We start from the raw sequence: 16,657 nt of genomic DNA, 5'->3' as shown, positions 1-16,657 counted from the left end.
ATTAAAGAGCGTGCATTTAGTTTTACTAGCGTTTTAATAGCAGTTGGAGGCCACGGAAGGAGTGTTGTATGGCATTGAAGCTCGTTTGGAGGTTTGTTAACACAGTGTCCAATGAAGGGCCAGATGTATACAAAATGGTGTCGTCTGCGTAGAGATGGATCTGAGAGTCGGCCCGAGAATTGAACCCTGTGGCACCCCCATAGAGACTGCCAGAGGTCCAGACAACAGGCCTTCCGATTTGACACATTGAACTCTATCTGAGAAGTAGTTGGTGAACCAGGCGAGGCAGTCATTTGAGAAACCAAGGCTATTTAGTCTGCCAATAAGAATGTGGTGATTGACAGAGTCAAAAGCCTTGGCCAGGTCAATGAAGACGGTTGCACAGTACTGTCTTTTATCGATCACGGTTATTATATCGTTTAGGACCTTGAGCGTGGCTGAGGTGCACCCATGACCAGCTCGGAAACCAGATTGCATAGTGGAGAAGGTACGGTGGGATTCGAAATGGTCGGTGATCTGTTTGTTAACTTGGCTTTCAAACACTTTCGAAAGGCATGGCAGGAGGGATATAGGTCTGTAACAGTTTGGATGTAGAGTGTCACCCCCTTTGAAGAGGGGGATGACCGCGGCAGCTTTCCAGTCTCTGGGGATCTCAGACGATACAAAAGAGAGGTTGAACAGGCTGGTAATAGGGGTTGCGACAATTTCGGCGGCTAATTTTAGAAAGAAAGGGTCCAGATTGTCTAACCCAGCTGATTTGTAGGGGTCCAGATTTTGCAGCTCTTTCAGAACATCAGCTATCTGAATTTGGGTGAAGGAGAAGCAGGGGGGGGGCATGGGCAAGTTGCAGCGGAGGGTGCAGAGCTGGTGGCCGGGGTAGTGGTAGCCAGGTAGAAAGCATGGCCAGCCATAGCAAAATGTTTATTGAAATGTTCGATTATCGTAGATTTATCGGTGGTGACAGTGTTTCCTAGCCTCAGTGCAGTGGGCAGCTGGGAGGAGGTGCTCTTATTCTCCATGGACTTTACAGTGTCCCAAAACTTTTTGGAGTTAGTGCAACAGGATGCACATTTCTGTTTGAAAAAGTTAGCCTTTGCTTTCCAATCTGATTGTGTATATTGGTTCCTGACTTCCCTGAAAAGTTGCATATCGCGGGGGCTGTTCGATGCTAATGCAGTACGCCACAGGATGTTTTTGTGCTGGTCAAGGGCAGTCAAGTCTGTGGTGAACCAGGGGCTATATCTGTTCTTAGTTCTGAATTGCGCATATAGGCTGTGACTTACTTAGAATTAAATACAAATTAAACTACAAATGCCTTATTAGTGCCTTTGAATTCATTTTTAGAATTCATTTTTAGAAACAGGAGTTTGACCAGAGTCTGTGGCTTCAGGCTCATGCGATGGTGCCTGGAGAGCAGGCCAGCAGTGGAGAATATCCTCTCCACCCCTGCAGAGCCACTGGGGACGCTAAACACCCTTTGGCCACTCTGGAGAGCAGGCCAGCAGCGGAGAATATCCTCTCTGCTTGCAGACACTGGGGATGCTGAACACCCTTTGGCCACTCTGGAGAGCAGGCCAGCAGCGGAGAATATCCTCTCCACGCTTGCAGACACTGGGGATGCTGAACACCCTTTGGCCACTCTGGAGAGCAGGCCAGCAGCGGAGAATATCCTCTCCACGCTTGCAGACACTGGGGATGCTGAACACCCTTTGGCCACTCTGGAGAGCAGGCCAGCAGCGGAGAATATCCTCTCCACGCTTGCAGACACTGGGGATGCTGAACACCCTTTTGGCCACTCTTGCCAGGCTGGGCAGAGATGCAGAGTTTTTTTTCTATTCATTTTTCTAAATGTAGGCCTAAGGGTTTTTAGGCAAAATAACCCAATCAAAACGTAAAGCTCCTTGAAAGTGGGAATATGCCCCAGGTCTATTGGACCAAAATCAATTATGGCCTATTGTATAGATAATAGAACAAAAATGAACGAAACGTTTAAGAGATCAGTTTTTTAGTTTATAAATACTTTGCTATAATGACACACTTAGTTAGCTACCCACCTCGTTCCTTTCTGTTAGCAAGTTCACGTAGTAAGTAAACCATCATGATTTCGGGATACCTGTCTGTTCACCTTGATTTCGCACCTGTGTGTTTTATCAGTTTCTATATGAAAATATTTAGTGAACTCCATGACAGTAGCTAAAGCAAGGGGCTATAGCAGCACACAAGTAGACTACAAATGCATGCTGGGACGGCATGCCCTGAGCTCGTGACGTTAGCGCTACTGGAGCGAAATTGGAGCCGACGCTCCAGCCTTTGGGAATCTCTCCAGTCAAATTGGTCACACTCCGCTCCAGCTCCGCTCACATACTCTGTATGCCACTAAAGAGGAAAGCTGCCAGGTAAACAACTTGTTTAGACATCTGCTGTTGTTGAGTTGAGTGTGGTTTGGACCAAGGTCCTGGGAGAGCTGTGGCCACTCTCCAGCCATCTCTCTTCCACAGGGTGTGTCTGTGTTTGTTTCTGGGATGTCTCTGCGTTCAGTGTGTGTGTGTGTGTGTGTGTGTGTGTGTGTGTGTGTGTGTGTGTGTGTGTGTGTGTGTGTGTGTGTGTGTGTGTGTGTGTGTCTGTCTGTCAACGCAAGCTTCATCCTCTCTGTCTGTCTGTCTTACACCTGCTTCTCCATGTTCTGTCTCGTTCTGTCCCCTCTCTACAGGCCAAAGTGGAAAACGAGGTCCAAAATTACAAAGATCTGGCCGCTCTGCCTAAGATTAAAGCTATTTATGATGTGCAACGGCCCGATCTCATTCCCTGTGAGTCTTATCACAGATACTCCTCTGATGACAGACTAGAGCGCTACAGCGATGGGGAGGTACTGAGACACTAGTGTTACTCTAGTTGACCTCTGTTTGTGTGTGTGTGTGTGTGTGTGTGTGTGTGTGTGTGTGTGTGTGTGTGTGTGTGTGTGTGTGTGTGTGTGTGTGTGTCTGTGTGTGTCTGTGTGTGTCTGTGTGTGTCTGTGTGTTTGTGTGTGTGTATATGTGTGTGTCTGTGTGTGTGTGTGTGTGTGTGTGCTTATGTGCATGTGTGCATGTGTGTGATGCCCCCTGCCCTGTGCCCCTGTGCCCCGTGCCCTCCTCTCCCTGTGCCCCGTGCCCTCCTCTCCCTGTGCCCCTGTGCCCTCCTCTCCCTGTGCCCCGTGCCCTCCTCTCCCTGTGCCCCTGTGTCCTCCTCTCCATGTGCCCCTGTGCCCTCCTCTCCCTGTGCCCCTGTGCCCTCCTCTCCCTGTGCCCCTGTGCCCCGTGCCCTCCTCTCCCTGTGCCCCTGTGCCCCGTGCCCTCCTCTCCCTGTGCCCCTGTGCCCTCCTCTCCCTGTGCCCCGTGCCCTCCTCTCCCTGTGCCCCTGTGCCCCGTGCCCTCCTCTCCCTGTGCCCCTGTGTCTGCCGTCTCCGTGTCTCCCTGTTGCTCCATCCCCCAGCTTCCCACTTTAGCCCCTGTGTGTGCGGTTGCACGTCGCGCACCATCTTCAAACATTACTACACCCTCGTGAGTCTCCTGCTTTGGTCACAGATTTGAATTGATCAGACTTCGAGAGGCACTCGATGAATAATGTAAATTACACGCTTTATGTTTTCACGCCAAGGCCTCACTAACTAAATGTACTATTTATTGAGATTATTTTACATTGGTAAACCAAAGCCGCAAACCACAATGGATTCTTCATGTTTACCGTGAGGGTTTCTATGTACTTGTCTTAAAATGTAAATGTAATAACACGATGAAAAACTACACTGCAAAAGGACTTTAAGTCATATTATTCATGGTTTGGTAAGCTCACGGATCCCATTTGATCCATCCCATGTCTGGCTCTGAATAGCATTCTGCTAAGTCATTCTGGAGAGCATGGTGCTATTGACTGACTGATTCCACTGCTCTCTATTCACTCCTCTCCTGTCCTCTACAGTCCCTGAGAACTCTCTCTCCAAACTCTCAGGTAATTACATTCCATGCACTGCTGCACTGAATCACTTGACAGGGAGGGGATGGCTGTATAGGGGTGAGTCTGGGAGGAGGTGATGTACATATTTTGGGTGGTGTATGTGGGATGTACTGTATTTGGGTCCATGTAATGACGGTAGCCGTAGAAGAGACACGGAGCTCTCAATTGACTTGATTAAATAACTATATGAAAGAAGGTACACAAGTAAACAGTGTGTAATGTGGTGTTAGCGAGGGTACCAGACAGACAGACAGACAGACAGACAGACAGACAGACAGACAGACAGATAGAGCCCTGCAGACAGACAGACAGACAGACAGACAGAGCCCTGCAGACAGACAGACAGACAGACAGACAGACAGACAGACAGACAGACAGACAGAGCCCTGCAGACAGACAGACAGACAGACAGACAGACAGACAGACAGAGCCCTGCAGACAGACAGACAGACAGACAGACAGACAGACATACAGACATACAGACAGACAGAGCCCTGCAGACAGACAGACAGACAGACAGACAGACAGACAGACAGAGCCCTGCAGACAGACAGACAGAGCCCTGCAGACAGACACTGACCTGTGGCTGCTGTGCTTCCCAGGACGTCTATGACAGTGTGGAGCTGAGACAGAGGCGCTCCTCCAGCCCAGGCTTCATAGACTCTCCCACCTACAGCCGGCAGGGCATGTCTCCCACCTACAGCCGGCAGGGCATGTCTCCCACCTACAGCCGGCAGGGCATGTCTCCCACCTACAGCCGGCAGGGCATGTCTCCCACCTACAGCCGGCAGGGCATGTCTCCCACCTACAGCCGGCAGGGCATGTCTCCCACCTACAGCCGGCAGGGCATGTCTCCCACCTACAGCCGGCAGGGCATGTCTCCCACCTACAGCCGGCAGGGCATGTCTCCCAGCTACAGCCGGCAGGGCATGTCTCCCACCTACAGCCGGCAGGGCATGTCTCCCACCATGTCCACCTCCCCACAGCACTGCTTCCGCCCCGGTGAGTGTCTCTCAACGGAACACTACCGTGTCACTCTGCATTACACATAGGCAGGAGAAACTCCTCCTTGAAAATAAATGTTCTTGTAGATTAAATACCGTAAATAATTTTGCCTTCAAATGTCAACAAGAAAACAATACTAGACGGATACTGAGTTTGATCATGTTGGAAGGCTTTATCCCTATGCCCTGTGTGTACTTCCTATTGGTGACTGGAACGACATTAGTTCCTATAGGTGACTGGAACGACATTAGTTCCTATAGGTGACTGGAACGACATTAGTTCCTATAGGTGACTGGAACGACATTAGTTCCTATAGGTGACTGGAACGACATTAGTTCCTATAGGTGACTGGAACGACATTAGTTCCTATAGGTGACTGGAACGACATTAGTTCCTATAGGTGACTGGAACGACATTAGTTCCTATAGGTGACTGGAACGACATTAGTTCCTATAGGTGACTGGAACGACATTAGTTCCTATTGGTGACTGGAACGACATTAGTTCCTATAGGTGACTGGAACGACATTAGTTCCTATAGGTGACTGGAACGACATTAGTTCCTATAGGTGACTGGAACGACATTAGTTCCTATAGGTGACTGGAACGACATTAGTTCCTATTGGTGACTGGAATGACATTAGTTCCTATTGGTGACTGGAACGACATTAGTTCCTATAGGTGACTGGAACGACATTAGTTCCTATAGGTGACTGGAACGACATTAGTTCCTATTGGTGACTGGAATGACATTAGTTCCTATAGGTGACTGGAACGACATTAGTTCCTATAGGTGACTGGAACGACATTAGTTCCTATAGGTGACTGGAACGACATTAGTTCCTATAGGTGACTGGAACGACATTAGTTCCTATAGGTGACTGGAACGAAATTAGTTCCTATAGGTGACTGGAACGACATTAGTTCCTATTGGTGACTGGAACGACATTAGTTCCTATAGGTGACTGGAACGACATTAGTTCCTATAGGTGACTGGAACGACATTAGTTCCTATAGGTGACTGGAACGACATTAGTTCCTATAGGTGACTGGAACGACATTAGTTCCTATTGGTGACTGGAATGACATTAGTTCCTATTGGTGACTGGAACGACATTAGTTCCTATAGGTGACTGGAACGACATTAGTTCCTATAGGTGACTGGAACGACATTAGTTCCTATTGGTGACTGGAATGACATTAGTTCCTATAGGTGACTGGAACGACATTAGTTCCTATAGGTGACTGGAACGACATTAGTTCCTATAGGTGACTGGAACGACATTAGTTCCTATAGGTGACTGAACGACATTAGTTCCTATAGGTGACTGGAACGACATTAGTTCCTATAGGTGACTGGAACGACATTAGTTCCATAGGTGACTGGAACGACATTAGTTCCTATAGGTGACTGGAACGACATTAGTTCCTATTGGTGACTGGAACGACATTAGTTCCCTATAGGTGACTGGAACGACATTAGTTCCTATAGGTGACTGGAACGACATTAGTTCCTGTAGGTGACTGGAACGACATTAGTTCCTATAGGTGACTGGAACGACATTAGTTCCTATAGGTGACTGGAACGACATTAGTTCCTATAGGTGACTGGAACGACATTAGTTCCTATAGGTGACTGGAACGACATTAGTTCCTATAGGTGACTGGAACGACATTAGTTCCTATAGGTGACTGGAACGACATTAGTTCCTATAGGTGACTGGAACGACATTAGTTCCTATAGGTGACTGGAATGACATTAGTTCCTATAGGTGACTGGAATGACATTAGTTCCTATAGGTGACTGGAATGACATTAGTTCCTATAGGTGACTGGAACAACATTAATTTCACGTTAACACACTCAGGCTTAGGAGCCACTCATGCACCCACATTACCATCCCCTCCAGGACAGCCACACAGTCACACCCCTGCCTTCTCTTCTCTAGACTCCTCTTAGAGTCTGATAATACTGTAGGACCTGAAGTATATGTTGTGGTGGTGGTGGTATACTGCAGAGGATTGCTCATCCCTCAATTCTCTCATGCTACAACATCCATCCCTCTCCCAGTGTCTAATAGCAGGTCATGAACCCCAAGTCATATAACATGTAGATTACTATCATGGCAGACTTGGCAGTTGCTTTATGATTTTGCTTCCTCTGTCAGGCATTGTACACCAAATGTCTACTGTCTCTGACTGGCTGTCTCTCTGTGAGTGTGGGCGTGGCTGAGCTTTGGCTGTGGAATGGGGATAGGATGGGTCTGGTTAAGGGGCGGTGCCAAACCTTGGCTCATGCTCTGGTTTCTGTCACTGTCATTGGTCTTGGACTGACTGTCTGCAGGCACTGAGAGTGGCAGGAGCTCTCTCTCTTACAGTCAGCTTGACACCAGGTCCACCAGGCGCACCACCTACCAAGAGCCCAAGCATTTCCATGTGCCAGGTAGGCATCTGGTTTTCCTGTCCTTAACCCCCCATACTCATCCTCCTCCTCATCCTCCTCCTCTTCTTCTTCTTTTTCTTCTTCCTCCCCATCTCCTCCTCCTCCTCCTCCTCCTCCTCTTCTTCTTCTTCCTCCCCATCCTCCTCCTCCTCCTCCTCCTCGTCCTCCTCCTCTTCTTTTTCTTCCTCCCCTCCTCCTCCTCCTCTTCCTCCTCTTCCTCCTCTTCCTCCTCCTCCCCATCCTCCTCTTCCTCATGCTCTTCCTCCTCCTCTTCCTCCTCCTCCCCATCCTCCTCTTCCTTCTCCTCCCCATCCTCCTCCTCTCCTCCTCCTCCCCATCCTCCTCCTCCTCCCCCATCCTCCTCTTCCTCCTCCTCCTCTTCCTCCCCCTCCTCCCCATCCTCCTCTTCCTCCTCCTCCTCTCCTCCTCCTCCCCATCCTCCTCTTCCTCCTACTCCTCCCCATCCTCCTCTTCCTCCTCCTCTTCTCCTCCTCCTCCTCCCCATCTTCCTCCTCCCCATCCTCCTCTTCCTCCTCTTGTCCTCAACTGAAGTCAGACCTAAAAGGTTTTCAAAAGTCCCAATGTGGGGACATCTTACACCCTACTAACTACATGTACTCAGCCTGCAACTGACTGGCTGTGTGTGGTACCATGTCTCTCTGCATCGCTTGCCTCCTTCACAATGACACCCTCACCCCATCCATCATGGCCGTTACGCAGACTTCATCACTGGTTGTGTGGCTTTGTTACCCTGCCGTCGTCTGCCACTAGCTCTTCCTCTTCTATTCTCTGTGCTGAGTCTATTTTAATCAGTTGCTGTGTCCGTCATCCCCTCCCATCTGATGTTGTGTATCATTTGTCTAAATACTGTACATGCACAGCAGCACCCATTATACACCCATCTGTTTTATTGATGGTGTCACATTAATCAGCCATTATACACCCATCTGTTTTATTGATGGTGTCACTTTAATCAGCCATTATACACCCATCTGTTTTATTGATGGTGTCACTTTAATCAGCCATTATACACCCATCTGTTTTATTGATGGTGTCACATTAATCAGCCATTATACACCCATCTGTTTTATTGATGGTGTCACATTAATCAGCCGTTATACACCCATCTGTTTTATTGATGGTGTCACTTTAATCAGCCATTATACACCCATCTGTTTTATTGATGGTGTCACATTAATCAGCCATTATACACCCATCTGTTTTATTGATGGTGTCACTTTAATCAGCCATTATACACCCATCTGTTTTATTGATGGTGTCACTTTAATCAGCCATTATACACCCATCTGTTTTATTGATGGTGTCACATTAATCAGCCATTATACACCCATCTGTTTTATTGATGGTGTCACATTAATCAGCCGTTATACACCCATCTGTTTTATTGATGGTGTCACTTTAATCAGCCATTATACACCCATCTGTTTTATTGATGGTGTCACATACACCATCTGTTTTATTGATGGTGTCACTTTAATCAGCCATTATACACCCATCTGTTTTATTGATGGTGTCACATTAATCAGCCGTTATACACCCATCTGTTTTATTGATGGTGTCACATTAATCAGCCGTTATACACCCATCTGTTTTATTGATGGTGTCACATTAATCAGCCATTATACACCCATCTGTTTTATTGATGGTGTCACTTTAATCAGCCATTATACACCCATCTGTTTTATTGATGGTGTCACATTAATCAGCCATTATACACCCATCTGTTTTATTGATGGTGTCACATTAATCAGCCGTTATACACCCATCTGTTTTATTGATGGTGTCACATTAATCAGACATTATACACCCATCTGTTTTATTGATGGTGTCACTTTAATCAGCCATTATACACCCATCTGTTTTATTGATGGTGTCACATTAATCAGCCATTATACACCCATCTGTTTTATTGATGGTGTCACATTAATCAGCCATTATACACCCATCTGTTTTATTGATGGTGTCACATTAATCAGCCGTTATACACCCATCTGTTTTATTGATGGTGTCACATTAATCAGACATTATACACCCATCTGTTTTATTGATGGTGTCACTTTAATCAGCCATTATACACCCATCTGTTTTATTGATGGTGTCACTTTAATCAGCCATTATACACCCATCTGTTTTATTGATGGTGTCACATTAATCAGCCATTATACACCCATCTGTTTTATTGATGGTGTCACATTAATCAGCCGTTATACACCCATCTGTTTTATTGATGGTGTCACTTTAATCAGCCATTATACACCCATCTGTTTTATTGATGGTGTCACATACACCCATCTGTTTTATTGATGGTGTCACATTAATCAGCCATTATACACCCATCTGTTTTATTGATGGTGTCACATTAATCAGCCGTTATACACCCATCTGTTTTATTGATGGTGTCACATTAATCAGCCGTTATACACCCATCTGTTTTATTGATGGTGTCACATTAATCAGCCATTATACACCCATCTGTTTTATTGATGGTGTCACTTTAATCAGCCATTATACACCCATCTGTTTTATTGATGGTGTCACTTAATCAGCCATTATACACCCATCTGTTTTATTGATGGTGTCACATTAATCAGCCGTTATACACCCATCTGTTTTATTGATGGTGTCACATTAATCAGACATTATACACCCATCTGTTTTATTGATGGTGTCACTTTAATCAGCCATTATACACCCATCTGTTTTATTGATGGTGTCACTTTAATCAGCCATTATACACCCATCTGTTTTATTGATGGTGTCACTTTAATCAGCCATTATACACCCATCTGTTTTATTGATGGTGTCACTTTAATCAGCCATTATACACCCATCTGTTTTATTGATGGTGTCACATTAATCAGCCATTATACACCCATCTGTTTTATTGATGGTGTCACATTAATCAGCCGTTATACACCCATCTGTTTTATTGATGGTGTCACATTAATCAGACATTATACACCCATCTGTTTTATTGATGGTGTCACTTTAATCAGCCATTATACACCCATCTGTTTTATTGATGGTGTCACATTAATCAGCCATTATACACCCATCTGTTTTATTGATGGTGTCACATTAATCAGCCATTATACACCCATCTGTTTTATTGATGGTGTCACATTAATCAGCCGTTATACACCCATCTGTTTTATTGATGGTGTCACATTAATCAGACATTATACACCCATCTGTTTTATTGATGGTGTCACTTTAATCAGCCATTATACACCCATCTGTTTTATTGATGGTGTCACTTTAATCAGCCATTATACACCCATCTGTTTTATTGATGGTGTCACATTAATCAGCCATTATACACCCATCTGTTTTATTGATGGTGTCACATTAATCAGCCGTTATACACCCATCTGTTTTATTGATGGTGTCACTTTAATCAGCCATTATACACCCATCTGTTTTATTGATGGTGTCACATACACCCATCTGTTTTATTGATGGTGTCACTTTAATCAGCCATTATACACCCATCTGTTTTATTGATGGTGTCACATTAATCAGCCGTTATACACCCATCTGTTTTATTGATGGTGTCACATTAATCAGCCGTTATACACCCATCTGTTTTATTGATGGTGTCACATTAATCAGCCATTATACACCCATCTGTTTTATTGATGGTGTCACTTTAATCAGCCATTATACACCCATCTGTTTTATTGATGGTGTCACATTAATCAGCCATTATACACCCATCTGTTTTATTGATGGTGTCACATTAATCAGCCGTTATACACCCATCTGTTTTATTGATGGTGTCACATTAATCAGACATTATACACCCATCTGTTTTATTGATGGTGTCACTTTAATCAGCCATTATACACCCATCTGTTTTATTGATGGTGTCACTTTAATCAGCCATTATACACCCATCTGTTTTATTGATGGTGTCACTTTAATCAGCCATTATACACCCATCTGTTTTATTGATGGTGTCACTTTAATCAGCCATTATACACCCATCTGTTTTATTGATGGTGTCACATTAATCAGTCATTATACACACATCTGTTTTATTGATGGTGTCACTTTAATCAGCCATTATACACCCATCTGTTTTATTGATGGTGTCACTTTAATCAGCCATTATACACCCATCTGTTTTATTGATGGTGTCACTTTAATCAGCCATTGTACACCCATCTGTTTTATTGATGGTGTCCCTTTAATCAGCCATTATACACCCATCTGTTTTATTGATGGTGTCACTTTAATCAGCCATTATACACCCATCTGTTTTATTGATGGTGTCACATTAATCAGCCGTTATACACCCATCTGTTTTATTGATGGTGTCATATTAATCAGCCATTATACACCCATCTGTTTTATTGATGGTGTCACTTTAATCAGCCATTATACACCCATCTGTTTTATTGATGGTGTCACTTTAATCAGCCATTATACACCCATCTGTTTTATTGATGGTGTCACATTAATCAGCCGTTATACACCCATCTGTTTTATTGATGGTGTCACATTAATCAGCCATTATACACCCATCTGTTTTATTGATGGTGTCCCTTTAATCAGCCGTTATACACCCATCTGTTTTATTGATGGTGTCACTTTAATCAGCCGTTATACACCCATCTGTTTTATTGATGGTGTCACATTAATCAGCCATCATACACCCATCTGTTTTATTGATGGTGTCACTTTAATCAGCCATCATACACCCATCTGTTTTATTGATGGTGTCACTTTAATCAGCCATTATACACCCATCTGTTTTATTGATGGTGTCACTTTAATCAGCCATTATACACCCATCTGTTTTATTGATGGTGTCACTTTAATCAGCCATTGTACACCCATCTGTTTTATATATGGTGTCACTTTAATCAGCCATTATACACCCATCTGTTTTATTGATGGTGTCACTTTAATCTCAGATGCCTCACTTATGCTGAGCTATGTGTTTCTGGTGGAGGGAACGGCAGTGAATACATTAAACAGCCTTGGTTTATGAGTCGACAGACAGACGGACGGACAGAAGTGGGCTGTTTAAGATCCAACATGTTAGAGCGGTAGAAGAGGGTCCATAGGTGAAGATCCATCACAGTGCCCTAATGTGGGTGTTGTCTGTTCTCTACTCTTGAGTCCAGACAAGGATGGCAGGAGATTGGCAAAAAATTGTTATTTATTTTACTACTATGTTATTACTGTACTGTTTCTATGTTACTACTGTACTGTTTCTGTGGTACTACTGTACTGTTTCTATGTTACTACTGTACTGTTTCTATGGTTCTACTGTACTGTTTCTATGGTACTACTGTACTGTTTCTATGGTACTACTGTACTGTTTCTATGGTACTACTGTACTGTTTCTATGGTACTACTGTACTGTTTCTATGGTACTACTGTACTGTTTCTATGTTACTACTGTACTGTTTCTGTGGTACTACTGTACTGTTTCTATGGTACTACTGTACTGTTTCTATGGTACTACTGTACTGTTTCTATGGTACTACTGTACTGTTTCTATGGTACTACTGTACTGTTTCTATGGTTCTACTGTACTGTTTCTATGGTACTACTGTACTGTTTCTATGGGTCTACTGTACTGTTTCTATGGTACTACTGTACTGTTTCTATGTTACTACTGTACTGTTTCTATGTTACTACTGTACTGTTTCTATGGTACTACTGTACTGTTTCTATGGTTCTACTGTACTGTTTCTATGTTACTACTGTACTGTTTCTATGGTTCTACTGTACTGTTTCTATGGTTCTACTGTACTGTTTCTATGGTACTACTGTACTGTTTCTATGGTACTACTGTACTGTTTCTATGGTTCTACTGTACTGTTTCTATGGTACTACTTTACTGTTTCTATGGTTCTACTGTACTGTTTCTATGGTACTACTGTACTGTTTCTATGGTACTACTGTACTGTTTCTATGGTACTACTGTACTGTTTCTATGGTACTACTGTACTGTTTCTATGGTTCTACTGTACTGTTTCTATGGTTCTACTGTACTGTTTCTATGGTACTACTGTACCGTTTCTATGGTACTACTGTACTGTTTCTATGGGTCTACTGTACTGTTTCTATGGTACTACTGTACTGTTTCTATGTTACTACTGTACTGTTTCTATGTTACTACTGTACTGTTTCTATGGTACTACTGTACTGTTTCTATGTTACTACTGTACTGTTTCTATGTTACTACTGTACTGTTTCTATGGTACTACTGTACTGTTTCTATGGTACTACTGTACTGTTTCTATGGTACTACTGTACTGTTTCTATGGTACTACTGTACTGTTTCTATGGGTCTACTGTACTGTTTCTATGGTACTACTGTACTGTTTCTATGTTACTACTGTACTGTTTCTATGTTACTACTGTACTGTTTCTATGGTACTACTGTACTGTTTCTATGTTATTACTGTACTGTTTCTATGTTACTACTGTACTGTTTCTATGGGTCTACTGTACTGTTTCTATGGTACTACTGTACTGTTTCTATGGTACTACTGTACTGTTTCTATGGTTCTACTGTACTGTTTCTATGGTTCTACTGTACTGTTTCTATGGTACTACTGTACTGTTTCTATGGTACTACTGTACTGTTTCTATGGTTCTACTGTACTGTTTCTATGGTTCTACTGTACTGTTTCTATGGTACTACTGTACTGTTTCTATGGTACTACTGTACTGTTTCTATTATTCTACTGTACTGTTTCTATGTTACTACTGTACTGTTTCTATGTTACTACTGTACTGTTTCTATGGTTCTACTGTACTGTTTCTATGGTACTACTGTACAGTTTCTATGTTACTACATTACTGTTTCTATGTTACTACTGTACTGTTTCTATGTTACTACTGTACTGTTTCTATGGTTCTACTGTACTGTTTCTATGGTTCTACTGTACTGTTTCTATGGTACTACTGTACTGTTTCTATGGTACTACTGTACTGTTTCTATGTTTCTACTGTACTGTTTCTATGTTACTACTGTACTGTTTCTATGTTACTACATTACTGTTTCTATGTTACTACTGTACTGTTTCTATGTTACTACTGTACTGTTTCTATGTTACTACTGTACTGTTTCTATGGTACTACTGTACAGTCTACAGTACAACACAGTACAACTTCTAACAACTTTAATTATTTCCTCTTCTACCATGTACTCTCCATCCTTGTGGATCTAAAAGATGACACTCTTCTTCTTACCTTTTCTCTTTTAACTGTTTCATCTCCTCAGCCACAGGGGAACCCAACGTCTACAGGAAACCTCCCATCTATAAGAGACATGGTATATGTGTGGGGTTGCCTGCCGTGAGGCATTGTCTGTGATGTGTTTTAGCTGTATTTGATGTGTGTGTTGTGTGTGTCCCAACAAAACCACACAGTTGAATGTATCAGCCTCTTACAACAATGATCAAGCTAAAACATGAACCACTGTCGATGGTAGCTACCTGATTGGAAACATAAAGAGTCTCAGAGGATGAAAAGCTATTGGCAATATTTAATATTCCGTAATATCAGAATTATTTAATAATCTCAGATCCCCATATACAGTAATACCCATTAAACATAACTTAGTGCTGAGCCTACACAACCCAACCTCAAAGCTAGCTCACTGTTTCTGCCATGTATACTTAGCATGCTGTTAATCAACTTGAACAGAGTATACCTCAACCTAATTCCCACCACAGTTAACTGACAAGAAACACGCTGATCCCATTTTCATGGATTCACAGGGTTTATTAGTGAGACCTGTCTTGCATGATCTTATTTCTTGGCCCAATTTAAAAGCAGTGCTTGTACATTATGTGAAAGTGTTGCAGGCAAGGAAGAAGTATCAAGATTCCTTCCTTTTGCTAATATTTTGAATGATATGGTATTTTAATGGCCCAGTAATGACAGATATTTTTCATTAACTGTTTTTTTAAAGTGGTGTAAATAGAATATCATGTTTAATGTGATGCACAGTTGTTTTGTGTTGTATTTATTATGGATCCCCATTAGCTGCTGCCAAGGCAACAGCTACTCTTCCTGGGGTCCAGCAAAATGAAGGCAGTTATACATTTGAAGAACATTACAATACATTCATAACAGATTTCACAACATATTAAGTGTGTGCCCTCAGGCCTCTACTACCACATATCTATAACACAAAATCCAAGCATACGTGTGTATAGTGCATATGTTATCGTGTGTTTGTATGCAGGTGTCTATGTTTGTGTTGCTTCACAGTCCCCGCTGTTCCATAAGGTGTATTTTTATCTGTTTTTTAAATCTAATTTTACTGCTGGCATGAGTTACTTAATGTGGAATAGAGTTCCATGTAGTCATGGCTCTATGTAGTACTGTACGCCTCCCATAGTCTGTTCTGGACTTGGGGACTGTGAAGAGACCTCTGGTGGCATGTCTTGTGGGGTATGCATCCGAGCTGTGTGCCAGTAGTTCAAACAGACAGCTCGGTTCATTCAACATGTCAATAACTCTCATAAATGCAAGTAGTGATGAAGTCAATCTCTCCTCCACTTTGAGCCAGGAGAGATTGACATGCATATTATTAATGTTAGCTCTCTGTGTACATCCAAGGGCCAGCCGTGCTGCCCTGTTCTGAGCCAATTGTAATTTTCCCAAGTCCCTCCTTGTGGCACCTGACCACACTACTGAACAGTAGTCTAGGTGCGACAAAACTAGGGCCTGTAGGACCTGCCTTGTTGATAGTGTTGTTAAGAAGGCAGAGCAGCGCTTTATTATAGACAGACTTCTCCCCATCTTAGCTACTGTTGTATCAATATGTTTTGACCATGACAGTTTACAATCCAGGGTTACTCCAAGCAATTTAGTCTCCTCAACTTGCTCAATTTCCACATTATTCATTACGAGATGTAGTTGAGGTTTAGGGTTTAGTAAATGATTTGTCCCAAATACAATGCTTTTAGTTTTTGAAATATTTAGGACTAATTTATTCCTTGCCACCCATTCTGAAACTAACTGCAACTCTTTGTTAAGTGTTGCAGTTATTTCAGTTGCTGTAGTAGCTGACATGTATAGAGTTGAGTCATCCGCATACATAGACACACTGGCTTTACTCAAAGCCAGTGGCATGTCGTTAGTAAAGATTGAAAAAAAGTAAGGGGCCTAGACAGCTGCCTAGACTTCAGAGATAGGCCTACTCGGTTTCCCTCTTTCATGGT

At 43.1% G+C, this 16,657-nt stretch overlaps 1 protein-coding gene across 1 annotated transcript in view; it reads left to right on the top strand.

The window, feature by feature from the left end:
- The window catches only part of LOC121579176 (actin-binding LIM protein 3-like), a 143,899-nt gene that overhangs the window by 103,201 nt on the left and 24,041 nt on the right, over positions 1 to 16,657 (top strand). Inside the window, exons 10-14 of the mRNA XM_041893531.2 lie at positions 2,711 to 2,866; positions 3,958 to 3,987; positions 4,596 to 4,995; positions 7,341 to 7,439; positions 14,707 to 14,757. Coding sequence (XP_041749465.1) covers positions 2,711 to 2,866; positions 3,958 to 3,987; positions 4,596 to 4,995; positions 7,341 to 7,439; positions 14,707 to 14,757 — 736 coding nt within the window. The remainder of the gene's footprint in view (positions 1 to 2,710; positions 2,867 to 3,957; positions 3,988 to 4,595; positions 4,996 to 7,340; positions 7,440 to 14,706; positions 14,758 to 16,657) is intronic.

The sequence above is a fragment of the Coregonus clupeaformis genome, chromosome 13, assembly GCF_020615455.1.
Source record: "Coregonus clupeaformis isolate EN_2021a chromosome 13, ASM2061545v1, whole genome shotgun sequence".
Taxonomy (NCBI): Eukaryota; Metazoa; Chordata; class Actinopteri; order Salmoniformes; family Salmonidae; genus Coregonus; species Coregonus clupeaformis.
The sequence above is the reverse complement of the archived record's forward strand: the minus strand, read 5'-3'. Positions and strand labels throughout refer to the sequence as shown.